Raw genomic sequence first — 27,311 nt, 5'->3', positions numbered from 1 at the left:
TTTAAAGCATTGTGTTATACTCTTAGCTATTGAAAAATAGCAGATCTACAAGCTCATAGCGCACAATATATATTGTCAGAGCGTAACGTTTTTAACTTAACAATATTTGCTTCTGGGCGGTCCCTGGAACAACATATTTTCAGATAGGGGTCGGTGGCCAATTACATATATTTTTGGGAGTCCTTGACATGAAAATGTTTTGAGAACGATTGACAGAAAGATGCGTTTTTTCAGGATTTAGAAGGCATTACATTCATTCAATGCTGTGTGTTGTGAATAATAGCCACAACACAGTAGGGGGGTGGGACGATTCACTTACCTCCCGATTCCATACGATATCGATACCTAGGGTGCAGATTCCATTTATATTGCGATTCTTAATTATAGTCGATAGTGATTTATTGATTTTTCTTTGCTTTATGCTAGAACATTTTAAAATAATTCTTAACGGTACTATCGACCATGAAAAGTTCAAGCATACACTTCAATGGTGCCAGATAACGTCAGTCAGTCTTTCTGGCATGAAGAAATAAATACAAATACGAGAGAGAAAAAAAAGGATTCTAAACTTGACGATTTGATATTTGTGGCATTAAAAATCACTATATATCACTGAATCCATGTTTATGCCCACCCCTGCAACACAGCTGCAGCAGGTAATACAACACAGTGATACTCGTCATCACTTTCACAACAGCATTGCCTCTACTTATAACCAGTCTCGTTTGTGCTCACCTTTTATTATTCTATATTAGGTATTCCGGAGATGCCAATTTGAATGTCCTTGTAATCAGTTTAACTCCAAAGTACACAAATGTATATCTGTTAAATTACCACCAAGGATTTTATTGTGAAATGACATCAGTTTCTATATTCTGATAGTAATCATTGCTAGTAGTGTATTTGTTCAGTAAACGGAGGTCTCCCCATATCTCCCACTCCCACCCAAAATACATTTTCATGTGGGTTGCCAACTTCAACCAATTAGGTGAGAGGGAAAACTGGCCACTATATTTTTGAGAAATGTGGGCACCAGGAAACCTGGGCACTAGTAGGGAAATGTGGGCACCCAGAAGAGTGGGCATTCTTTTTGAGGGGGAAGAGTGGGCAAATCTTCTAAAACATTGAACAGGCCTATATTATTTAACAGTGAACGTTACCAGACTATTGAACCAGGTGAAAACACCTTGATAGAATCATGCCCACACCCAAAAACACCCCTTTATTGAACAATATTGACTTCACGGAACTACACACAGAATTCCAGTGGCTATTTGGGGTTAATAGTGGCCAGGACTAGGACAATAAAATAAACATTTTAAAATATTCTACCGTCTGTAAATTATAGCTCTAAATGTAAAGAATTCCTGTACACACAAAGAAATGTCAGATGATGTCCCTCGATCCTGGACTATGGTTAAGAAATCTTATTGGACTTTTGAAATAAATATTGCCGTAACAGCTGTTCAATGATACATATAAGACCATGTGGTCAATAGGATAAAACACACGACATGGCAACAAAAAGGCCGTTCAATAAATATGAACAGGAGCAACAAAGCGGAAGGGTATTCCTCACGTTTCAAATTATTGCACTCATCAATATATCGGAACACAAATCTATAATTTAAACGTACACAGCATGCTATGTAGGCCCTTATTAATAAGTTATAATAAATAATAATTCACTCATTCAATGCTGTGTGTTCTTAATAGCCACAACACAGCTTCAGCAAAACAACACTAAATAAAAACTAATACTAAATATAAACTATCCCAGCCGATACAACATAGTGCATGAAGCATGCTTTTTTTTTTTTTAAACAGATATAAAGTACTTATCCCTTTTCACAACGGCTCAGTCGAGATGTATAAGACCTTTCACACAGTGTTCAGGTTTTCACCATGTCGCTCTTTGGACCCACATAAATGTCTCCCAAATCATCACTTTGAAAAACAATGTTTCCATTTCATCATAGATCATATAAGCCTATACATTTAAGGTACTTGGAAAAGGTTTTGACACCTTATAACACATTATGGCACGTTAGATTAGAAAGTGGAAACCAATTAATTGCAATTGCCTGAACAAAAGAAACCAAACAAAAACAAAAAAAAACGTCCATCCTACAGTAGTATGTATATCTGGCTGCACTGGGTTCCTGGTGAAGGTTTGAAGGAGCCTACAGCAGGATATTACAGTAACCTACCTGTCCCTCTGGCTAAGATACCTTAAATCATAACATGCTTTACTCCATTTATAATAAATGCAATATGGAGCAGATGTGCTGATCGAAGAGAGGTGGTGGGAAAAAAATCACAGTTTCTTGTTCATTCCACGCACCAGTGGTGGAAAAAGTACTCACATTTTGTACAAGTATCAATACTGCAATGTAAAACTACTCCGTTACAAGTAAAAGTCCGGAAATTCAAAATGTACTCGAGTAAAAGTACGAAAGTGTTGCTATCAAAATGTACTTAAAAGTACCAAAAAGTAGAAAGTATTCATTATGCAGAATGTCTCATTTCAGGTTTTCAAATGTGTATAAGAAATATTTTGAAATGGCCAAAAAATGTTTATAGGGCTGAAGTGGGCAATGTATATGCCTTGTAAATAATAATCCAAATCTACGAAATAACTGAAGCTGTCAAATATTAATGTAGGGGAGTAAAAGTAACAATATCCGCCTCTGAGATGTGTAGCGGAGTAGAAGTAAAAGTATATTGGAAATCGAAAAATGCTCAAGTAAAAGTACAAATACCTCAAAGATTGTACTTAAGTACAGTACTTGGTCACTTTCCACCACTGCCTATACATTAACACTGTACACAAACACACACAGTATAGAGACCACCACCGCGGTTCGGTTGTTGTCCCATCAGCTGCTAAGTGTTTGGCGCAAAAGTGAGATGCTGCTGCTGTTTGGCCTCTCCTCCTCCTCCTCCTCCTCCTCCGCCAGGCTGCGCGATAATGGCGGAGTAGCGCTGTCCGGTGTTGCGAGGGATAGTGGGCACTCTCTCCGGCTCGGTGTCCGAGGAGGGGGACGCGTCGTGGGCCGCCCCGTCCTTCAGCGAGTTGGGGTCCTCGGCCGCCTGTTTCCTGGACTTTTTGTTTCGGGCATGGCTCGCCTTGTTGTGCTTGGAGTTAGCCCGGTCCATCTCTTTCCTGTCAAAGTACATCCTTTCAGGTTTTACAGAAAAGCAACGCAGCGTGTCAATTCGACTCTTGAGCGTGTACAAAATGCAAATGGGTCCATTTTGGGGTATACATTCTCTTTCTTTTCTTTTTTTAATTGATAAAGATGGAGCGCCGCGATTTTTTTTGTCTATGGAGTTAACATTACTCTTAATAGACCCCCCACGTGTGGTTAGGATATTGAAATATGTCTTCCCTGTGTGTATTTTTTGGTTTCTTCCTGAAAGACAAAAGGCCCCAATCGAAATGACGGCGATATAGTGACATCACAATATCATCTCCTCCCCTAACCCCCCTCTCTCCCTTTATCATACAACAGCTGTGGGTGCGGCTTCAGTTCAGGTGGAACACTTTCTGTACACTTATCTTTTTTTTTTTTTTTTACAATTTACAATTACAATTTAGGCATTTAGCAGACGCTCTTAATCCAGAGCGACTTACATTAAGCAAGAACAAAAAAGCATGGCAATTACATCACATACATAAAACGTAGTTTTCATGAAACATGCGTAAGCTAAGAACGTAACAGTGGAATCTCTATATAATGAAACTATACATATATACTATACAATACTATACATATATACTTTAAAGTGCTATGACTACATACAAATGCAATCCTAGTGCTGTCTACATCGCATGCTATAAGTCTATTAAATGCTATCCAAGTCTACAAAAAGTGCTATCTAAGGGGCTATAGGGTAAGTGCTACGGGCAATGATGGAGTCTGAAAAGGTGGGTTTTCAGACTTTTGGCTGGTTGAAGACCAAGCCAAAAACAACATTTCTTCCTAGTATAATCGTAGTACCTGATGATCATGTTTTAGGGAGGGGGGGTGGGGGGGGGGGGGATCACGGCATTCCATCTCTAATGAACACTGAGGATTTTTACTGTACGGCTTCATCTTGTTCGCATGTCTTTTCAAACACCACTGGCACTGAGTCATACTTGAAATCGATGACTTCGAATTTCCTCTCTCTGTAGAAGGCGCTTGTGTTCATCATGTAGAGCAGTATCATTTCACACGCAAAGGCTCCCTGGAGACATGAAGAGTGTTGACATTTAAAAGCGTACTGTAGTATTTGCGAGCCCAATTGATAATTAACTTTAATTGCAACACAAAAGTTACAAAGTGCTTTGCATAAAACTGAAAAGAGAATGTTAAATCGATTCAGCAGCAGAATAAAAACACGACTTAACCCATTAAAGGCGGACAGTCCCGGCAGTTTTCTGAAATACCTCATGTTTCTATGTCAGTGATAGTCAAAAATAGGCTATAGCAGACCTACAAGCTCGTAGCGCGGCACTCTGTACCGCGCTATGAGCTTGTAGATCTGCTATTTTCCGATAGCTAAAGTATATACCGTAACATAATGCTTTAAAACACCAAAAGGGGTTACCGCCCAAAATGTTTTTTTCAATATAAAGTAAAATATAAAAATAGAATCAAATTAAGTCCTTTTAATAAAAATATATGTTAAGAAGGGATTTAAAAGAAAACCCAAAGAAGATAGATCAGAAACCATATTTACAGACCACAGAACAACTCATGTAAAGCATTCCATTGACTTCTTGTCTTGTTTTTGTTTCATTTGCGGTCTATTTGTGTGATGTCTTTTCCTTTAATGTTTCTGTGTAAAATTTGAAAAAGTAATAAAAACAAAATACCCCATCTTGTGATATCTTAAATCTTTGGGAGTTATTGGACAAACATTATACAGTACATTGAATATTTCAATACTCACTGCTCCCATCAAAGCAAGGCCAGCACCAAGGGCAATCATTGTAGGAACGATACTGAATTTCCCAGCCTGAAAAAAAAAAAAAAGCACAAGATTGAAACGTCCAAACACCAAAACGTTCTCTATACTGATTGTAAAGAGAGAAAGTTAAAATCACTATCCTATACTGTACCTTTCCATTGATCATTATATCGAAGCGAATCCCAAACACTTTATACAAAGTCCGGTAGCTTTCACCGTTTTCGTCTTTATAGTATTTGGCATATCTGGGGGGAAATAAATAATTAATGGAAAAAAAAAGTTCATCAAATACTGTACCCTGATCCGTGTACTTAAAATACACACATACGGCAGCATAGGAAAATATTATCTATACCTGAAATTGTATCCCGACGTGACAGAGTTGTTCAGGTTCATGTCCAAACGTGTAAAACTATACTGCGGATTACACTGTGAGTAATCCTTGTCCAGATCACAGTTCCACTCGATAAGAATTCCGACGGAACCACCCTGGGGGGGGAGAGAGAGAGAGAGAGAGAGAGAGAGAGAGTGAGAGAGAGAGGTGTAGTGTCCAGCCACTTGTATTGCATATAGAGCGCCGCAGTCCCGCCCCCTTTCAGAAAAGCGAGTGGCCCAGGAAGTGGAAGCCCCATGCATTCTCCCATCGGCACTTTTAATATAATTTATTTAAAGACGGTTACGCCGCGGACAAAGCCAATTCGGATCGTGACGAATCATGACAATGAACACAATATTTTGGGCCGATCAAATAATTTATAAGACGAAAAGTAAAACAAATAGTGTTGTCTCCTGACTTTCTTTTCTTCTTTCTAATGATTTGATCGTCCCAAAATATTGTGTTCATTGTCATGATTCGTCACGATCCGAATTGGCTTTGTCCGCGGCGTAACCGTCTTTAAATAAATTATATTAAAAGTGCCGATGGGAGAATGTATGGGGCTTCCACTTCCTGGGCCACTCGCTTTTCTGAAAGGGGGCGGGATTGCGGCGCTCTAGAGTACCAGGATGTTAGAGACAGGTGGGTCATTATGTGATTAAGTGGTGGTGATTACAGGCAATGTGACTGTGATTTGGTTCAGTGTACCGGACAAGTAAAGACTACGAGCCAAGGCAGCCCTGTGTCCGGTGTGTTTCAATCAGGGGGGCAGTCAGACAGATATTTTGTGAAGCCACTAAGGAAATGAAAGTTCATATAATGGCCTGTTGTGGCGCTGTCATTGGACCCAGAAAAACCCATAGCCCCATAGAAGTCCATGTATTTGGGCCCAACTTCACCTAGGCTGTATCCTGCTACCCTAATAGAAAGGGGTGCATGAGCACCTGGCCGTTCATTCGTGCTCTATCTCCGACCAAGCCACACTTCCACCACACATCTCTCTATGCAAAATAAAACCTGCACACTCCCACAAAAGACATAGACTACATTGCATTCGCCAAAAATGTCTTATTTACTGTTTAAATATTACTTTTCTGAAACACGCTATTCTTGCTCAACCTCAACAGCCTACGTCAGAATCGTCATGTTGGCGTCTACTACGCCAACTACGTTCACTTAATGGGGCCAGTCCTTCACAGTGACACACGCGTTAGATGAACCACGCGACCGGCATGGTTTATACCCCTCAATGTCGTGCCTACTCTACACTGCCATCCCAAGTCCCCTCCCCCTTTCACTGCTCCTGTGTGTGACCTGTGAACTACTCTCTGACTGCACTGTGGCTTGATTTATATGTGCGAGGTTGAAATGTAATGCACATAAATTAATTATAGGTCCAGCAAGCAAATCATGATTGGCTGTTTGTGCTCAATAGGTCACCATCACATTCCGATTTTAGCTGTTGTATTTTGTATGACATTTATTTGGGCCAGTAGTTTCATATCTATCCTTTTTCCGACCAACACAGAACATGCTAACGGTGTTAGCGCGTTAGCATCCATCTTGCTTTTGATTTATATGTGCGAGGTGGAAATGTAATGCACATAAATTAATTATAGGTCCAGCAAGCAAATCATGATTGTCTGTTTGTGCTCAATAGGTCACCATCACATTCCGATTTTAGGTGTTGTGTTTTGGATGACATTTTGACCAGTAGTTTCATATCTATCCTTTTTCCTTTGACCAACACAGACCATGCTAACGGTGTTAGCGCGTTAGCATCACACAGCTTACAGCGTCAGTGTTGCATGAATACTTTCAACCATGACAATGCCGACTACTTTTGCTACACACACTTCCAAAGGATTATGGAGATGTCTTTATATTTTTTTTAAGGTTGAGAAATGAAATAATTATGGTCGTTTCTAATCTCAGCATTTCACAAGAGAAAGACGTGGATGCCTTTCGCTGCGCTGTTGGCGTTGCCATGTCTCATAGAAACAAGTAAATAGGTCTATAAAAATAATCCCAAAACAAGCGCATATAACAGGGGTCTGTAACCTATTTTCAATGAAGTGCCATGTTTTTAATTTCTAGATAGTGAGTCAGCCACAAGCTCACATCACAACAATAATCCATGTAATAATCACAATAACAATACTAATAATAATAATCATAATAATAATAATAACAATAAACTTCTTTGTAAACTCACTCATTTACAAACAAGCTCACATCAGAACAATAATGCATGTAATAATAATAACAATAATAATAATAATCATTATAAGAAAAACAACACTAACAACAGTACAGTACAGTACAGTACAGTACAGTACAGTAAAGACGTACAGTAAAGTACAGTACAGAGGACAACATTACAGTACAGTGCAATACTAAGGAGTGCAGTACAGTATCCTGCTACCCTAATAGACAGGGGTACATAAGCACATGGCCGTTTATCCAACAGCTTTCTCCCACCGAACCACACTTTCACCACACATCTCTATATGCAAAATAAAACCTGCACACTCCCAGAAAACATATAGACTACATTGCATTCGCCAAAAATGTCTTATTTACTGTTTAAATATTACTTTTGTCAAACACGCTATTATTGCTCAACCTCTACAGCCTACGTCAGAATCGTCATGTTGGCGTCTACTACGCCAACTACGTTCACTTAATGGGGCCAGTCCTTCACAGTGACACACGCGTTAGATCAACCACGCGACCGGGATGGTTTCTACCCCTCAATGTCGTGCCTACTCTACACTGCCATCCGAAGCCCCCTCCCCCTTTCACTGCTCCTTTGTCGCCAACTACGTTCACTTAATGGGGCCAGTCCTTCACAGTGACACACGCGTTAGATGAACCACGCGACCGGGATGGTTTCTACCCCTCAATGTCGTGCCTACTCTACACTGCCATCCCAAGTCCCCTCCCCCTTTCAGCGACTCGAACAGCAGCTCCGTCCGAAAGCCCACAGCACTACTGCACAGCCCCACACATGTCACACACCCAAATGAATCGAATGAATGAATAAGGCGCTTATATCGCTTTTGCTCAGTGGATGGGACATTTACATTAAAAGCAATCGGATGGACGCGTGGATAACGGCATGGTTGTGTGCAATCGGAGGGAAAGCTTCCATAATCCATATAGCTTCCATGCTAGCTGCTTCAGACACAGGGGAGGGAGATGGCCCGGTCTCGAGTGCGAAATAGCGCTTATGCAACAATTACCCTAAAAACACAAACACATCAACTCGATGTCATTGTGAATAAGAATTTCGAGCGACAAAATCATTTTTGGAAGGACACTTTCACCCAGTATGAAGCTATATGTGGTAGCCGTCTGTGTCACACCAAAACTGGTGTCCTATACAATCCTGTAACGATCCTCTCTTGCATCTGGGCTGAGGCACTGCCTGCGAGTTGGCTCCGTCTAATAAGCAAATTTAGAAATTCCTGTTTGAGAGCTAGCTAATTTAAGACATCCGGTTGCCTTCAGAATAAAATAAGGTCATTTAATTCGTTAATTACATAATTATTACATTACATTATTAGTATTATTGTTACATTACAGTTATTGTAAAGACACACATTATGTTCCTGTGTAAAAATAAGTAATTCAATATATCTAAATGGATAAATGCTATTCACTACAGTGCATGGACTTTAAAAAGTGGAAATTATACTTCTGGATTTGCAGGCCTGGCGCCACGGGGGGGGGGGGGAGGGGTGTTTGCCCCCCTAAATCAACCTCTCTGCCCCCTTACATCAAAAGTGGAAAAAACTCTACAGTTACAGACAAAACAATTACAGGTACATTTCCAGGCATTCAATTAAATTCCCTTGCTTGAAAGGAAGGAAGTAAGGATGCATCTTAATACAGGATCCAGCAGCATCTTAATGATCTCCCATCTACAACTGGAAAAACAACATTCCTCACCTATAGGCCATCCTTGGGGTGGGGAGGGGTGCTAATGTAATTGTTGCAGTGGTCAGGGTGCTTAAGTGGCCAGCTACTGTAACTAGCCAGGGGTGCTAATGTCATTGTGCTGGGTGTGGTCAGGGTGCTTAAGTGGCCAGCTTAGCTAACAATAAGCTTCTTTGTAAACTCACTCATTTACAAACAAGCTCACATCAGAACAATAATGCATGTAATAATAATAACAATAATAATAATAATCATTATAAGAAAAACAACAATAACAACACTAACAACAGTACAGTACAGTACAGTACAGTACAGTACAGTACAGTACAGTACAGTACAGTACAGTACAGTACAGTACAGTACAGTACAGTACAGTACAGTACAGTACAGTAACGACGTACAGTAAAGTACAGTACAGAGGACAACATTACAGTACAGTGCAATACTAAGGAGTGCAGTACAGTACTATAATAATTTATAACCCATCCGTTACTACATGTGCAGGGCACACTACTGAGTTTAAAAACACAGCTGAAACATGAAGTGGAGTCTGTCAACTCCTTCTTCCCATATTGCGCTGCAACGACACTGGGATGAGGCCCCCGAAGGGGGCCGAAATTCTAGTTACCTTAATAAACATGGTCATGAATACTTTCTTCTTCCAGTCACTAGTTTATAAAGTCTCATTTCTAATGTCATAATATTCTTTTTGGAAAATTATGGTCCCATTCATTTAAAAAATGACCATAAAGTTGCGTATGTTCTGAGGGGCGTGGCTACCGTTACAGTCTATGATCGGGATTCCCCTCCCACTCGAGTCAAAATAAAAACCAACGGAGAAGAAGGGGGGAAGTCCCGCCTCGTTGTCTGGGCCAGCCAATGGCCAGCTGGACCAAAATGGATCTAGAACGATGGCGACTTCCATTGTAAGGACTGACAGGCTTCATTTTACGTTCATGTTAGACCCGGGGAACGCTTTGTCCATATTTTTTTTACAGTATATGGTTTCAATACGTAAATATGAATCAACAACACTACAAGAGGCACATCCCGCAGGATTTCAAACTAGCGAGAGACTGAGAGTCATGACCCCTCCGTATGAAAATCACACCTGTGCCGTCCAAATCTCTCAGAGACGCAGACCCCCCTCTATTGCTCCATTCATTGTCCACATACAGTAACAAACCTATCCATCAGCCAGAGGCACATCCCGCAAAATGTCAAACTAGTGAGAGAGTCACCCCGTCTGTATAAAAACCACACCCGTATCAACATAGAACGAAAATACATCACTTGGATGCACCTGGGACGTATCCTCAGTGACGTATCCCAAGGTAATCACCTGGGACGTATCCACAGTGATGTATCCCAAGGTAATCACCTGGGACGTATCCTCAGTGATGTATCCCAAGGTAATCACCTGGGACGTATCCTCAGTGACGTATCCCAAGGTAATCACATGGGACGTATCCTCAGTGATGTATCCCAAGGTAATCACCTGGGACGTATCATCAGTGATGTATCCCAAGGTAATCACCTGGGACGTATCCTCAGTGATGTATCCCAAGGTAATCACCTGGGACGTATCCACAGTGATGTATCCCAAGGTCATCACCTGGGACGTATCCACAGTGATGTATCCCAAGGTAATCACCTGGGACGTATCCTCAGTGATGTATCCCAAGGTCATCACCTGGGACGTATCATCAGTGACGTATCCCAAGGTCATCACCTGGGACGTATCCTCAGTGATGTATCCCAAGGTAATCACCTGGGACGTATCATCAGTGATGTATCCCAAGGTAATCACCTGGGACGTATCCTCAGTGATGTATCCCAAGGTAATCACCTGGGACGTATCCACAGTGATGTATCCCAAGGTCATCACCTGGGACGTATCATCAGTGACGTATCCCAAGGTCATCACCTGGGACGTATCCTCAGTGATGTATCCCAAGGTAATCACCTGGGACGTATCATCAGTGACGTATCCCAAGGTCATCACCTGGGACGTATCCTCAGTGATGTATCCCAAGGTAATCACCTGGGACGTATCATCAGTGATGTATCCCAAGGTAATCACCTGGGACGTATCCTCAGTGATGTATCCCAAGGTAATCACCTGGGACGTATCCACAGTGATGTATCCCAAGGTCATCACCTGGGACGTATCCACAGTGATGTATCCCAAGGTAATCACCTGGGACGTATCCTCAGTGATGTATCCCAAGGTCATCACCTGGGACGTATCCTCAGTGATGTATCCCAAGTTAATCACCTGGGACGTATCCTCAGTGATGTATCCCAAGGTAATCACCTGGGACGTATCCTCAGTGACGTATCCCAAGGTAATCACATGGGACGTATCATCAGTGATGTATCCCAACCCCAAGGTCATTTTTCAGTGGGTCTCGCGAACATCATACCCCTCACTCGGGTGACCCAGCCGGGGTGATCAAGTCCCGACTTGCGTCCCAGTAGCTACCCTCGATCAGACCCACTTGGGAAAGACCAGGGCCGCACAATCCGTTGGAACCACTCCGGAACTACTCTGCCAGGACTGGGAGGTACAATTCTGGCAATTCTCCATTCATTGTCATTTGTGTAGGACAGGAATAGCCAATGTGCTCGTCCACATATGACGTAAATGCTCCATTCATTGTCAAAAAGGAATCAAATTAGACCCCAGTAACTACCGCCCTGTTTCTAGGTCATAGAGAGGGTAGTATATGAACAGGTTGAAAAGTATCTAAATAGAAGGAAAACGAAAAACTACAAATTCAAATCTGGCTTCAGAATATCTCACTCCACGGACACCTGCCTACTCTATTTGACCGACTTCACTACAGCCAACCTAACCCCTAGTCATTATGCTAGGGTGGGATGGCTCAGGGTAGAGGACAGAGTAAAGCAACTTGCAATGGGACTGTAGATACAAATTCATGATATGATTTAGTCCTTTTTCCCCTTTTACACAGCGGTAAAGAATGATGATGTCCTAGTCCTACCTGCCTGGGTGACAGCAGACTGCTGGGCGAGTGCTGGCGCTTTGGCATGGGGCGGTCTGATCAACATATGGCATTAATTCTGTACTGGCCATATATGGAGCGTTTCTTGAGTGTACAGGGTTTGATGAGGTGACCAGGTAGGCCATAATTTTCAGGACTGTTCAGAACTGACGGTGACGGATGGACAGATGGACGCGACTGACTGACGGAAAATGCACGTTTTCATAGTAAATGCGACCTGTGGGTCGCAATAAATATGTGTTCAATCTATTGGTGAGTTATCTGACTGAACTGAGAGTTTTTTTTTAATAACTTTTATCCCACGATTTTGTAACTCATTTTTCACCCCTGTGTCAATCATCTAATGTGATCCTGGGCTCTATACACACCCTCCGCCAACCTAGTCCCCATATACGGACTTGAACTCATGCTTCCTTCATGCCTGAGTGTCCAAGTTGCTCCTGACAGGGGGGAGTTTCCCTGGTTGGACGTAGCGCGTGGGAGGAACACGTTATTCCAACCAGTTCCTTTCCCCTCCATCAGGCGCCCCGGCTGGCCAGGGGGAGGCAGTTTAGAGACCAGTATTACTGCATGTTTTTTGTGAGGGCACGGGGAGAACATGCAAACTGCACACAGAAAGGCCCGAGTGGGAATCGAACTCGAGAGTACTAATACAATACAATACCTTAACAGCCATGTTCTGGAAGTCGTGTCCCGTCCTGCTGACCAGGTCTCCCAGGCGGAAGATGGGGCAGTAAGGATGGCTCTCTCCGTCATAGGAACATCTCTTCAAGTATGTGTCGTCGGACGTGTCAAGGACATTAGACCTATATAAGACGAAATAGTTAACCCATTCTGAACGGGAACCCATTTTGGTGCTATAGCATCACGTTATGCTTTAGCTATTTAAAAATAGCAGATCTACAAGCTCATAGCGCGCCACCGAGTGGCGCGCTACGAGCTTGTAGGTCTGCTTTTTTTTGAAAAATCGACAGACATTTTTTTAAATCTGATCTCAGGTCAGAACGGGTTCATCAGACCAGTGTGTGTCCCAGTGGAAACCTCGTGTGAATCTGATCTCAGGTCAGAATGGGTTAAATACGCCGCGGAATTAGGCCGCTTCCAATTTAGGCTTTCGACACGCAACGCACGTATAACGGCGTGCTTCGTATAATGCCCACATTCCAAGCGTGGCGGCGGCGAGCATTTCAAGTAACAGGTTAATGTCATATGCATACTTCTCTGTCACAGCTATGACATTCTCAGACCGCATACGTCACGGTTTAAACATAGCAACGAGCAGAGTCTCCATACAAACAATCCATTTGGCACTAGTATACACTATACGCTGGCTGTGCATATGGCAATGAATCATCGGGCTCATGGCTGGCGTAATAACTCTCGAGATCATGACATAATGAATTATTCATTATTGTTGAATTTGGAAAAAACAACACTGCCGTTTTCTAGTGTGGGAGCTGCCCAGCCCAGCTATAGCAGGATAGCCCCCCTCTGATCTGACACCTGTCCCGGGGGCAATGGCCTGCTGTCAAGGACATCTCAGATGACTGCTCTCTCGCCAGTGCCATATACTACGGTATATAAATAGTACGTCCCCCTGCACTAGTCTCAAAGCTATTCTAACCAGGCATCAGGATATCTACACCCCCCTTCGGTCAGCATGTCTCTAACGCCCCTGCTCTTAAAAGTGTGGAACCGTATAGCTATAGCAGTCAAAAGCGCCGGCACTTAATAAGCACTCACTTGGAGAATTCAAATTTAGGAAAGCGGACAAAGTTCTTGATGTAGATGGTGAAGTTTTCCGCCTCGGACAATAAGGGCTCTCTGGAAATGAAAGAGAGGAATGACTGTGTTAAAACCACGCAGCATAGCAGCAATAAATAGACTTATGTAATGTAACTACTGTATGTCAGTCAATGCAAACGATTGTGGCGAGAATGCGGTGGGACATATCTCGGCAGTTTAAATGGCTATAAAGCCTTGGCCTGTAGGCCAGTTCTAATAGTAAGGAGTGAATTCGCAGAGGTCTATAGATATATATTGATTGATAGATAAGTTGAAACTCGGGGCGGTTAATTCTCACATTGGTCTTCTGTTGTATTCAACAGGACACCAGCCATGAATCTCACATGTCCCCGTGCTGTTTACACACAATCCAGTCTTTAATCCTGACAAAGAGAAAAGAAAGATTCTTGGGTATGGATCTTAACAGAAAGGTTCTGCTAAAATATGAAAGGAAGAAAAAATAATAAAAAAGACAGAAAGAAGGGAAAATATTTGTTCATTGAGCTGGGAAAATGTAACCAAAACTATGAAACAAATTACCTCTATCTTTAGTTTAGTTTAGTTTATTTGATCATCCTTCAGTTTCAAATACAATATTTACAGACAATGAATGGAAGCTGTGAAGATGATCAACGAGAATAAGGCAGAAGCTAAAAGCTTATAAATGCCTATCCTACTTACAGAACAGAACATGATTCGTAATACTCATTACATTAACATTAACAGATTCCCAAAACAAAAGATGCCTTTGAACATAACATAATTACAAATGTGAATAACATGTAATTCTGGACGGGAACCCCTTTTGGTGTTTTAACTAAGCATTATGTTATGCTTTAGCTATATTGAAAAATAGCAGATCTACAAGCTCATAGCGCGCCACCGAGTGGCGCGCCATGAACTTGTAGGTCTGCTATTTTTGAAAAATCGTAAAAATGCGGCACAAATCTTTGAATATATATATATATATATTCTTTCAGAAGACTTTTTTTTAATATTTTTGATGTCAGGCCTAAATGTATTAATAGGGTTCTCCTCCCAGATACATATGGCTGTAGTTTGGTAGATCTTCTCACCGTTGCCCGCTATTACAGTTTCACCCTCCGCGCAGTCATCGTCTTCTAAACATTGTCCATCTGGCACCTTGGGGCTCTGCGAGGGACAATGAGTATATTATGACACCATTTACTCAGTTTGAAAATTGCTAATCTGTAGTCAAAAATAATCTATTAAAGAGGTTTTTTTCCTTTTTTTGGTTTTTTTTACAGATGTCAAACGAAACACACAGAAAATGAAAGGTGAGAAACTATAGGTCCAAGACATCATCTCAAACGTTTGAGCATGAGCATTTTTGCCGTGGCTAAATACGTCTAAATGGACGTCTAAGAATGGGTCTAAAAAAAGTTTTCTTTTAGTGGTGTAGGCTAGTAGGTTTAGGTTAGACGTTATGAACAACGTTGTTTCAACAGCTATTGCTTTTATGTGATGTATTCCCATGCTTTTGTTCTTGCTTAATGTAAGTCGCTCTGGATTAAGAGCGTCTGCTAAATGCCTAAATTGTAAATTGTAACAGCTACATATAGACCTATAGATATAGACATATAGACATTTAAAAAAGAGGAGACGTTTAAAAAAAACGAAATAAAAGCTAATCGACGTCTAAGCTAAGCCTATATAGGCCGCTAAAACACTTTCACTTTTATACCAGTTATAGCCCGGTTTTAGATGGACGTCTCATAGCCAACTAGTGCTCAGTGGCTTATATTGACATACCGGTACATACTAACATACAGTCATACATACGTAACCCTATTTTGGAAATATTTTTAAATATATGAAGGTATTGTGGGCTGGGCCTTTTTACAAAAAGGCCCCCCTTTTGAATACATACACACATACATACATTTCAGAACTTTTGCCTATTTTTAAACCCTACCCATTTTAACCAAATACATACATACATACATTTGTTTGTTACTGTAAGAATTTGGTGTATGGCTTCAGTCCTAACTCCTATAAGGGCTGCTGACTATTCTAAACTATACACTTCAGTGGTGTAGTTTATATATGCTCCATATATGGTCACGCCTCATGACATCACACCTCCATATATGGTCATGCCCCGTGACATCATGCCTCCATATGTGGTCACACATCGTGACATCACGCCTCCATATATGGTCACGTCTTGTGACATGGCGCCTTGTGACACATCACGCCACCATATATGGCCATCTCCAGATATGGAGATCACGACACAGACCTCATCTAACCCTGGATAACCATACATGGAGAAGACTGCATACTGTACTGTACTGTACTACATCTGACCTCAAACCCTTAGATCTCCATATATGGAGCTGACCTGTTCTGACATTCCATATGTTGATCCTTCCTGCATTCACAACGGCAGATGCAAAGCTACAGTCTGCCATTCATTGTCAATGGAAGCCAATGACATGAAGATGCAAAGATGCATCCGAAGTTTGTAGTTGCTGTGAATACAGCTACACAGTGTAGCTACACAGTGTAGCTTTGCATCTTTGTATCTTTTGCATCTGCATCTGCATGAGTTACGAATCTATATCACTAAAGCTAGCAGTATATGGTTCAATTGTAGAACAATGTAGTTTGGAAATGTTGTGTTTATTGATTTATTTTTTACTTTACTGTCAGTAATGTAGGCTCTAATTACATGGTGTCCGGATGTGTTGAGATTACAAATTAGCTTGCATGTTGAAATTAATCATATTTATCTATATATTTTTATTTCAGGAAGGCAGTGCCGAATTAATCATCTTCATTGTCACATTACAGTAAAAAGGTGGGTGAAATAAATGTGTATGCATAGTCCAAATGGGTTAATAGTAAGAATTGTTGAATGTATGTGTTTATTTAAAGTATGTCCTATTGTATTTTCTTTTATGTGGAGCACCTGGTGGTGGAATATAGACAGTGTCTAACTTGGTAGAAACTCATGGTGAATAATAATGAATAAACATTTAATAAAACCTAAATATGCCTATATAACTATAAAGGAGACTGTGGTGTTGCTTGTTGTTGGCGCAACGTTATCATATATACTCACCTCAGCACAGAACCCAAGTCTTTGATTTGGTGTCTCGATGTAATTTGTGACAATAAAGAACACCTGTTCCCCCTACAAAGAAAAATAAAGACATTCATGTTTTATGACTTGTTGTATATCTCTGCTATCGGCAAGAAACCACCTAACTATATCTCTGCTGTCGGGAGGAAACCTCATAACTCCAAAATGCTAATTTTTTCAGGAAATGAAATTAAGAAAACCGTATATTTTGAAAACAAAGCAATACTGTCTCATCAAAGTTGGTGTTGTGACTTTGTATATATTGTCAATTACTTCCATGAGAGGGGGAGAGGTGGTGGAGTTAGTTGCTTTAGCAGACGGTTTGAGGGTCCAATGGAGTTAAAAGGTTTTGTTCAAAGCGTTTTTTTTTACTACTTTCCATTGGTTCAATATTTACGAAACAACACACAGACGTAAAGTGTGTTCATAGCACTGATTTATGAAAAAACGATAAAAGTTTATTTTCAACCCTTTTTGTATCAAGGTCCATTATTTAAACAGCATTTGAGCCACAGACCACCATTTGATGACATTTAGCCTCTCAGACACAAAACCTTGAATATTGTTGTTATTGTTGGATACAATTTTGTCCACAATTCCATGCTGTATTGATGTTGCTACCATTAGGAGAGATAAGAGGCAGACGTTGATCAAAAAAACTATTATTCTACATTCTCTAATTGTGTAGACTTACTGTGTAGAAGTAATGCAGATGTTTAACAATAAGGTAACTCTTGAGAGCATACATTTTACACTCTCAAGAGTTAAAGATCTCTAGACCATTTGGTTACCAACTCTCCATCATTTAGCTGCATGCAGGGGACCACCTGGAACCCCCTCAAGGACCACTGGTGGTCCCCGGACCACTGGTTGAGAAGCACTAGTGTAGACCAACAGCTGTGTTGCATTCCTACACATGATGCTAAGTCTGTGACTCTGTGTTCCTAATGAAGTCCAGTCTGGGAGATCAGACTGCACAGAAAACCAAAAGGGCGAATTAATTGTACTGGTTTAGAGGTTCGATACATTTTTATCTATTTAAGAAAAGGAGTGATGTAAATTCTGTCTGATATTTGATATGATTAAGTAAGTATAAGCCTTGCCGAGCCATGAGGCCCACAGGGCAGGAGCCTATCTCCTGTTGCTGTAGCGTGAGGCAGCTTGATGTACAAGTACACCGCCTGGACATGAAGCTAATCACAGGGACATACCCCCAATCCAAAGATTTGTAAAGTCTTTTATGGTATGACCCGGCCGGGAATCGAACCCCAACCTCCCAGTCCCAGGGCGGACACTCTAACCACAACGCCACTGAGCTGGTTTTTGATATGATTAATGTGTCGATAATTGCTCTAAATTATATTGTGCTTTAGATATTGCCTGAATTTGTCATGAATGATTGCAGGGAATTTTATTTTACTTGACCAAAGAATTTAGGCCCGGGGAAAAAAAAGTTTATGAAAATCCAGAAATCTTAAATTGAGATATGTAATTTGTGTGATTCTTTTGCCTAATCTTTTTGCTGTCATTTATTGTAAAATGGTAAATGGTGCATTTATATAGTATAGCGCCTTTTATCCAAGGCGCTTTACATACAATTCACCCATTCACGCACACATTCATACACCGATGGCGGTGGAAACCATGCAAAGCACCAACCAGCACATCAGGAGCAATTTACTTGTCTATAAAGCTCTCAATGGTCTCGCACCTTCCTACCTGCATGACTGCCTGCCTAAATATGTTCCAAACCGCCCCCTAAGGTCTTCCACTGCTGGCCTGCTCGCTTTGCCAAAAAAAAAAGGCAACTAAAAAATACGGGGAAGCAGCTTTTTGCTTCTACGGGCCGACGGCGTGGAACAAACTCCCACTGTACCTTCGTCAGGCAGCCTCTGTAGACATTTTTAAAGCTCACCTCAAGACCCACTTCTACAACATTGCTTTTAATTGATCTTTTATTTTTGTTATTCATGTCCTCACTGTATTGCATTACTGCTTGTTCTTAATGTTGTTGCCTTGCTTTTCTTTTATTCTCCATTTTTCTGTAAAGCACTTTGAGCTGCATTTCATGTCATGAAAGGTGCTATACAAATAAAGTTTTATTATTATTATTATTATTATTATTATTATTATTAATTAGGGGTTCAGAGTCTCGCTCAAGGACACTTCGACACTAACTCTGGGGGGAGCCCACAGGGTTCAAACTGACAAGCTTGCGGTTAATTACCATCCATCCAACCACTCTACCCCTGAGCCGCTGGCCCACCGCCGCCGCCGCCTTATCACAACACAACACAACAGACATTATGATCTCTCTCACTCACATTCGGGGGTATGACGTAGTCCTCGGCAGCCCAGAGGTGGAGCCCAGAGTGGGAGCTGTTGGTCAGCGTGACGCCCTTGAGTTTGGTAATGACGGAGCTCTGAATAGCTTCCTCTTTCTCCTGGTAGCCCTTCTTCACAACAAAGACCCACCTGTGGAATACAGTGAAACCTTCAGCTTAGAGTTTCATTGGGGGTTTTTTCAAAAACATTTATGCATGAAATCTGAATCTTTTCAAAATCAGGGGGGGGGGGGGGGGAAGAAACGATGAAAGAATGTTCCAATTTAACCTGGGAAGAAAGCAAATAGAGCGGGTATGCGCATGCATGAAGTGAATGGGAAATCGAGTGGCAAATCGACTTGTAAAAGTGAGTTTAATGTCGTCTAACGTCGTTTAATGCAATCAGATATAGGACGTTTCTGTTTGGATGTACACTACAGTATCGGATATCAAGGCCAGAAAAGTTCCCACTCAGTAGGCTCTTTCCCGCATAACTTCCAGGTATGATGATGATGTCACAGTCACACGCATATACCCTCCATTCATAGCCTCCACTGACCCTAAGTGAAGGAACTAATTGACCATTTGCAGACCGCGGGCGGCCATCTTGCCGTCAGATTTTGGAAGCGCTCGCTTTTCAACAAAGCAACGTCCCGCTGCCTCCTGTCCTGCATTATGTGCAAATTCAAAACAGGTGCGGCACGCGCAGGGCGTGAGTGATATCAAACGAGCACTTCCAAACTCCTACACAAAAGAATCACCTGCAAGGACAGAAAGTATATCTACACAGTGGATTTTTTATGAAACCAACAGGATATTTCAATATTTCCGTACAGCTGCAATGTTGTTGAGTTTGACGTCGTTTAATACATTCAGATAGGACTTTTCTGTTTGGATAGATGTCGATGGTAAATTGCACCTATAGTTACCACCCTGCCGTTTAACTTAACCACCCTGCCTTGGTTAACTTGATACCTCTCAAGACAGATTCAGAGCGCTGCGACTCAATTTCAAAGGAACTCGTTTTTTTTTGCCGATGGGATCCCAGATTGGTTGGTACCATATACCATACAAGGTGCATGGCCAACGTGCACTGGTGTCATTTGAAAGGTTTTCCCAAAAGTGCATCGTAAGATGTATTTCTATCCTAGCAATTAAGAGCTTTCTAATCCCCAGTGACTTCCAGACATGTCCATGACTGGAAATATGGTATGGGTAACATGGTACCATATATTTGCCCCAGATACCAGTTTGATGGAGGTAGCTGGTGTGGCTCAATGTGTTCCTTCTTGGCCGAGTTCAGTAATCGAAACAATGCTGGACAAGCTATGTAATGGCACTAGGTGTTCTGAGCGCAATTGCACCCAAAGAAAACCTGAACCTTAGTTCAGTAGATTTTCTGTGGTCTGGGGTTTTCTGGCTCAAACAAGTGCTCTGGTTTCCCTGTGGAGTGTGACGTAACATGTAAGAGCCAGCAAATCCCATATATGGCAATGGGATTCGCCAGCAGATATCACTGTTCACTGCAGCTCAAAAGGCTTCACAGACACAGAGAAAATCCCAGGAAATCCCATTAATTAAACAACGTTAAACAATGTTAAACTCACTTTGCCACTCACTTTATGCATGCAGTATACCCTCTATAAGCCAATATGGACTGATTGATAAGGTATAAAGTAAAAGTAAGTATACCAGAATACATCAAATGTATCACACCATGGGCCACGTTGTAGGCTACAACCCAGCTTACTGTGTCAGCTGCCACACCCAGCAGCCAGGGGCACCTGAGGGCCACACATTGCCAATAAGGTGTACCATATTGCTCCAATCCTCTACAAACTTAATTGCCACAAACACTGTTCAGAGGTCTGACATGACAATAGCCACACCACAGAACCTTACAATGCACACATAATTATGGGGCGCCACAGAGGTGTTAATGCTGTGTTTAACACTGCAAATGGCAAATGGACAAACATATTTCTATTAGCTTAGAATTAAATCAATCAACATCAATTATATCATTTCTAGGAATGTTTCTCAATGCTCCGACCATAGGATACCAATCAGACGCAAGATGTTTGCTATTTCATCATGAGCATTAGTGAGGACCAATTATTTGAAGATGTAAAGTTGAAAATGGTTCAAAGTGCTCCTTTTTATCATGGATATGGTTCTTTTTATGGATATGGTTTGATTTATAAATTGAAAATTGTATTAACAGTAGGCTAAGTATGCAGAATAGGTACAGTTCAAACAAAAGCACAAGTCAATACAAAAGCTGTTACTGTGGACGACACCGTGATAAAGCCTTACACTTGTTTACAGCAGGGTCCACCATGTTCAATTCATCAGATAATAATTCATCAATTACATCTTTCTTCCACCAGCACACCGTGACCGTATCGCCAACAAATCGAGCACAATATGGTCCGCTTCTGGTGGAATATAGATCATATAATATAATATGTGGAGCATCTGTATTCCCAAACCAGAGAATCACAGCTTGAAAGCTATATAGGCTTAATTGTCTATCCTTAATCGTCTTATCCCCATCCGTTGAGCCTCTACTCCGAAACAATCAAAACGGATTTAGACGTGGTGGATCCACTTTGAGTCAAATCCTATGCTTACGTAAGATTATTGAGGAATCACAGCTATATGCAACATCAATCTCGCGCTAGTCTTTGTTGATTTCTCAAAGGCTTTTGATACGGTGGACAGAGCCAAAATGTTTGAAATTCTTAAAGTATATGGTATGGTATCCCTGACAAAATGATCAATGCCTTAAAAGTTCTATATAAGAACGAAAATACATCGCTTGGATGCACCTGGGACGTATCCTCAGTGATGTATTCCAAGGTCATCGGGGTTTCGGGTCTCGCGAACATCATACCCCTCACTCGGATGACCCAGCCGGGGTGATCAAGTCCCGACTTACGTCCCAGTAGCTACCAGAAAGACCAGGCCACACAATCCGTTGGATCCACTCCGGAACTATACTCTGCCGGAACTGGGAGGTACAATTCTGGCATGTGGAGGGACTAGGCTCTGTCCGGGCCCCTCCTACGTCTCACCAGGTCCACTCCTGCTCTCACCAGGAGTACCGCCAGGACCCTGTGCGTTGTACCAGACTCCCAGCACCAGACACTTCATTCAGGAGTGGTGGTTTCTTGAGCCGCAATTGCTCTGCAGGCTCCACCGCTGGGCAACGGTGGTAGTGCAGGCTCCGCTTGCGGCTTGAATGGCCCTCCTAAAAGGTCTCACGGAAGGTTTTTGGGCTTCCTCCTAGGCTTGTGAAACTTAAATTGCATCGTTTCCCGACTTGTGGAAAGGAGAGAACGGGAGGGAATGAGGGAGCAGGGGAGGGAGTGCAGGGAGAGGGGGAGAGAGAGAGAGAGAGAGAGAGAGAGAGAGAGAGAGAGAGAGAGAGAGAGAGAGAGAGAGAGAGAGAGAGAGAGCCTAGTAGTATTTCAGCCATGCGATAACCTGGCCAACCTGGCTGGATAGTGGATACTGGAACCTGAACAATAACCCTAGCTGGCAAGAGCACGCAAGATGATTTTCCGCTTACACTATACGGGTGTCCTCTATGATAGTGTCTGTGGTGGTGGTGGTGGTGGGTGCCCATAATGTCTGTGATAGTGTCTGCGGTGGTGGTGGGTGCCCATAGTGTGTTGTGTGGTATACATACCCAGCTATGTTCACATGTGGACTGGAAATGCCCAACGCCAGCAGCACAAACTGGCATTAATAGCAGTGTCAGTGTAAACTGTAAACAGAGCCATTGAAGCCATCAGAAAGAGTTGCGTCAACGAGAAATGTACAGGTCACGGCAAGCATTATTGCTGTTGCAAATTGCAATTATTGCCGTTATTATTTGTGTTGCTATTGTGTGTGGGGCAAACATTGGGCAAAGAAAATATCCAATCTACAAGCCACACATGCAGGCCACAACGTGTGTGTTGAATTGATGCATTGTGAACATGCAGGCGTAAACTAGAGCAGAGCTATATGGAGCTTGACCGTGCGGGTCAGCTGAGGTCAACTAAGGGTTTAAGGGGTTAAACAACTTCCAAAATCAGCTGAGAGTTGATTTTGGCAATAAATCATTGAATATTGAATATCACATGAATATTCTTTGATTACATGACCTGCCGTTGCTGTAAAATAACTGCGGCCCGATGGAGTGAAAGAAGATGACGCAACATTCTGTCATCTCAATGGCTCAATTAAGACATGCGAATCCCTTGACTCCTTCAAAACCACTTTCAAAGGGCACCTTACGGACGGCTGCAATTCGAAACTGGTCCCCATAAAATCTGAATCCCCCACCCACCCCTTTTCCCCCCCCTCACTGTATATATGTTTTTCTTCCCTTTCTACCTCCTCTATGATGATGTCCTGTTTATGGCTATATAGAAGTATATATTTGTACAGTACGTCTCTAAATGTTATGATGAATTGAACATGGTGGACCCTATTGCAAACAAGTGTAATGCTTCATGGTGCCGTCCACAGGTTTAACAGTTTTGTATTTAGCTGTGCGTGAAATGTACTGTAACTCTCCAATCTGTTAATAAATATACTTCAATCAATCAAAAAAAGCAAAAGGCTCTTGTTTGGCAACGGTTTCTTCCGTGTGGCGTCGGTCAAGATCTCGATGAGCGAGAGAGAAGAGAGGCAGAGAGAGGGAGGGAGAGAGAGAGAGAATGAGCACGTGATGGAGGAAGAGGGAGAGCTCGGTCAGCGAGAAAGAGGAAGACAACACAATAGATTTCAAAACAGTATTCTGTATTTGAAATAGCCTGATACATATTTCAGAAATTGTCAATCCCGGGCTGTCGACCAATGACAGAAATGACCAAATCAGAACAGATGATTGATCATGACAAAGGATTATATGACAAGGGTTTGAGCAACAATGGTAACAGTATTAAGGCTATGAATACTTACTAAATAATAGAAATGAAGTACAATGTGTTTTTATACAGATAAATATACAGGTGACTGCATGGTGTTGGTATAAACTATACTTTATTAGGAGGAATTAGAAGAATATTTAAAGTTTCAATAGTGTATAGAATTATTGATAATGTGCAGTGTGTGATATTAACAGTTCATTTCACCCTATATGAAATTGAAAGTTTTTTTCTTTTTTTTTTTAACTTTATGACAGGCTATAGTTTCTCCAGTGATGTGACACACTGACACAGTAATGGATAGTAGCCTAAGTAAGTAAGTAAGTAAGTAAGTAAGTAAGTAAGTAAGTAAGTATAAGTAAGTAAGTAGACTAAATATGAAATTAGGTTTTTGATATATATATATTTTTACATTAGCTGGCTATGGAGTTGCAGCGCATGTGGCACTGTATGCCTACTGCAATGTAATGACTGGGACTTCATTCATGTGAATGGGTCTGTTCTTCCTCAAAAGCCTGCCTATAGGCCTACTGTAGTTAAAAAATTAGAAATCTTCAAATACCTCCTGCAAAGTATAGGCCTATAGCTATATCCTTAATAGGTTAATCTCAATTAATATGAAAGCATGATGTAGCCTATGGTTTATTTTTTGTAGAGTTGTATAGGCTGCAGTGACATCACTGATTAGGGGCGGGATATAGTCATGGCTATACACTTTCTTTCAACGTTCCCGACCCAAACACAAAACATGGCATGTTAATAAGGTTGATTCCAGTTTACTGGCTTAATAGTCAACTTTATATGTAGCTATATAAACAGCTTACTTAAACTGCGGTTGTAAACGTACATTGTCTGTAAATCAATAATCATTCTAATCTAGGCTACTCATACAAGAGTAATGTCAATGTGTGTATTGTGTAAAGGGCAGCTCACCCGATTAGATATGCCAACACAGCTACTTGGAAGAGTCTAAACAGTATTCCAATTTTTCTGTTTTCGGCGATGACCAATTTCTCTGTTTTAAAATAAAAGAAATTGTGGAAATAGCCTCTCCAACAACTTCTGCTCCAATAATCCATTCCTCCTGCACGGTGCGACAGACAGTCGGGTCAGTAGCCTACTCGGGGATGATCGCCTGCACTGCAGAGGCTGCTAGAGAGGATCTCACACATCTATATTGGTTGACATTTCAACGCAACAGGCAAACCCACATGGCATGAAGTCACTGAGTCAGGCAGGGGTGAGGCGCCGGCCGGGGTCCATAAACCTCCAATGTGGAATGTTTTAAAACAGGCCTGAAAACCTTCCCGTTTCGGAAGGCTTTTTCGTGTTGAACTGTTTTGTCGCTTTGCACCTTTTTTTGTTGATAACCCTGTTTTTAACCTAACTCTATGATTGATTATTACGTTTTAACCTTTAAATGTAGCACTTTGGGATTCCCTGTGAATTAAAAGTGCAATACAAATAAAATGCATTATTATGAATGTGCTCTCTGACTCGAATTCCTTCGAGTAGTAGGATAGCCAAGTGGAAATACATAGAGGCCTAGGTACATTTTATTTAATAGTGTCGGAGCGTCTCTCTCACACAGCAGTACTCTATGATCCTAACCATTAAAGTAAACCTTGACTCTGGCGCCACCCTCAGGCCCTCAAGTGTCAACGTCCCACACAAGAAGATAGCTCACAGTTTACACCAGGACAATAACAAAAACTCTAGGTAAGTTAAAGAGTAATATCTTGCATTTAAATGTGTATCTCTGTTGAGTTGTTTTATAACTTTATTGTATTTTATTTTGTAGTTTATTTTAAACAATTGAACACTATTTTTCACTGTATTTAATGGTCAGATACTTGCATTTCAAGTTTCACAGTAACATTACAAAGACGGCTCCGCGAGGCAACTATCTGGACATACCCACGCGTCCGGGGAGATGTCCTCTACCACCCCACAGTCTCCGCTAAGCGGGAGAGGTGTAAAATTCACAGCAGCAGAGCTTCTACTGGGGTCAATGCAAAGAAATGTACCGTTTCTGGACCCAGAATGGACACTGGACAAAAGACGGCTCCGCGAGGCAACTATCTGGACATACCCACGCGTCCGGGGAGATGTCCTCTACCACCCCACAGTCTCCGCTAAGCGGGAGAGGTGTAAAATTCACAGCAGCAGAGCTTCTACTGTGGTCAATGCACAAAAAAGGTACCTTTTCCGGACCCAGAATGGACACTGGACAAAAGACGGCTCCGCGAGGCAACTATCTGGACATACCCACGTGTTCAGGGAGATGTCCTGTACCACACCCCAGTCTCCGCTAAGCGGGAGAGGTGTAAAATTCACAGCTGGAGCCCTTCTACTGGGGTCAATGCAAAAAAATGTACCGTTTCCGGACCCAGAATGGACACTGGACAAAAGACGGCTCCGCGAGGCAACTATCTGGACATACCCACGCGTCCGGGGAGATGTCCTCTACCACCCCACAGTCTCCGCTAAGCGGGAGAGGTGTAAAATTCACAGCAGCAGAGCTTCTACTGTGGTCAATGCAAAAAAATGTACCGTTTCCGGACCCAGAATGGACACTGGACAAAAGACGGCTCCGCGAGGCAACTATCTGGACATACCCACGCGTCCGGGGAGATGTCCTCTACCACCCCACAGTCTCCGCTAAGCGGGAGAGGTGTAAAATTCACAGCTGGAGATAGTTGCCTCGCGGAGCCGTCTTTTGTCCAGTGTCCATTCTGGGTCCGGAAACGGTACATTTTTTTGCATTGACCCCAGTAGAAGGGCTCCAGCTGTGAATTTTACACCTCTCCCGCTTAGCGGAGACTGGGGTGTGGTACAGGACATCTCCCTGAACGCGTGGGTATG

General features: G+C 41.9%; 1 protein-coding gene across 1 annotated transcript; it reads right to left on the bottom strand.

Moving 5' to 3' along the window:
- Positions 1 to 1,391: 1,391 nt before the first annotated feature.
- Positions 1,392 to 25,613, bottom strand: p2rx5 (purinergic receptor P2X, ligand-gated ion channel, 5). Its single transcript, XM_080779985.1, has 12 exons — positions 25,380 to 25,613; positions 19,525 to 19,675; positions 17,180 to 17,251; positions 15,168 to 15,243; positions 14,390 to 14,474; positions 14,050 to 14,130; positions 12,971 to 13,112; positions 5,315 to 5,448; positions 5,111 to 5,204; positions 4,942 to 5,007; positions 4,145 to 4,233; positions 1,392 to 3,166 (listed from the first exon to the last, which is right to left on the bottom strand). Exons 1-12 carry the CDS (start codon positions 25,523 to 25,525, stop codon positions 2,887 to 2,889), a joined length of 1,416 nt encoding a protein of 471 aa, XP_080636111.1. The 5' UTR covers positions 25,526 to 25,613; the 3' UTR covers positions 1,392 to 2,886.
- Positions 25,614 to 27,311: the final 1,698 nt, after the last annotated feature.

Source organism: Protomyctophum bolini, assembly GCF_963924005.1.
Source record: "Protomyctophum bolini genome assembly, chromosome: 13".
Taxonomy (NCBI): domain Eukaryota; kingdom Metazoa; phylum Chordata; class Actinopteri; order Myctophiformes; family Myctophidae; genus Protomyctophum; species Protomyctophum bolini.
This window is presented reverse-complemented; position numbering and strand designations above follow the sequence as displayed.

Bases quoted from the DNA above. Each gene is read 5' to 3' on its own strand.
- p2rx5 (XM_080779985.1), bottom strand. From the start codon at position 25,525: ATGGATTATTGGAGCAGAAGTTGTTGGAGAGGCTATTTCCACAATTTC. The intron at 13,113-14,049 runs GTGAGTGCTTAT...CGTCTTATATAG, and splicing joins CCTAAATTTGAATTCTCCAA to GTCTAATGTCCTTGACACGT. The intron at 3,167-4,144 runs GTATGACTCAGT...GTACTTTGACAG, and splicing joins TTCGAAGTCATCGATTTCAA to GAAAGAGATGGACCGGGCTA.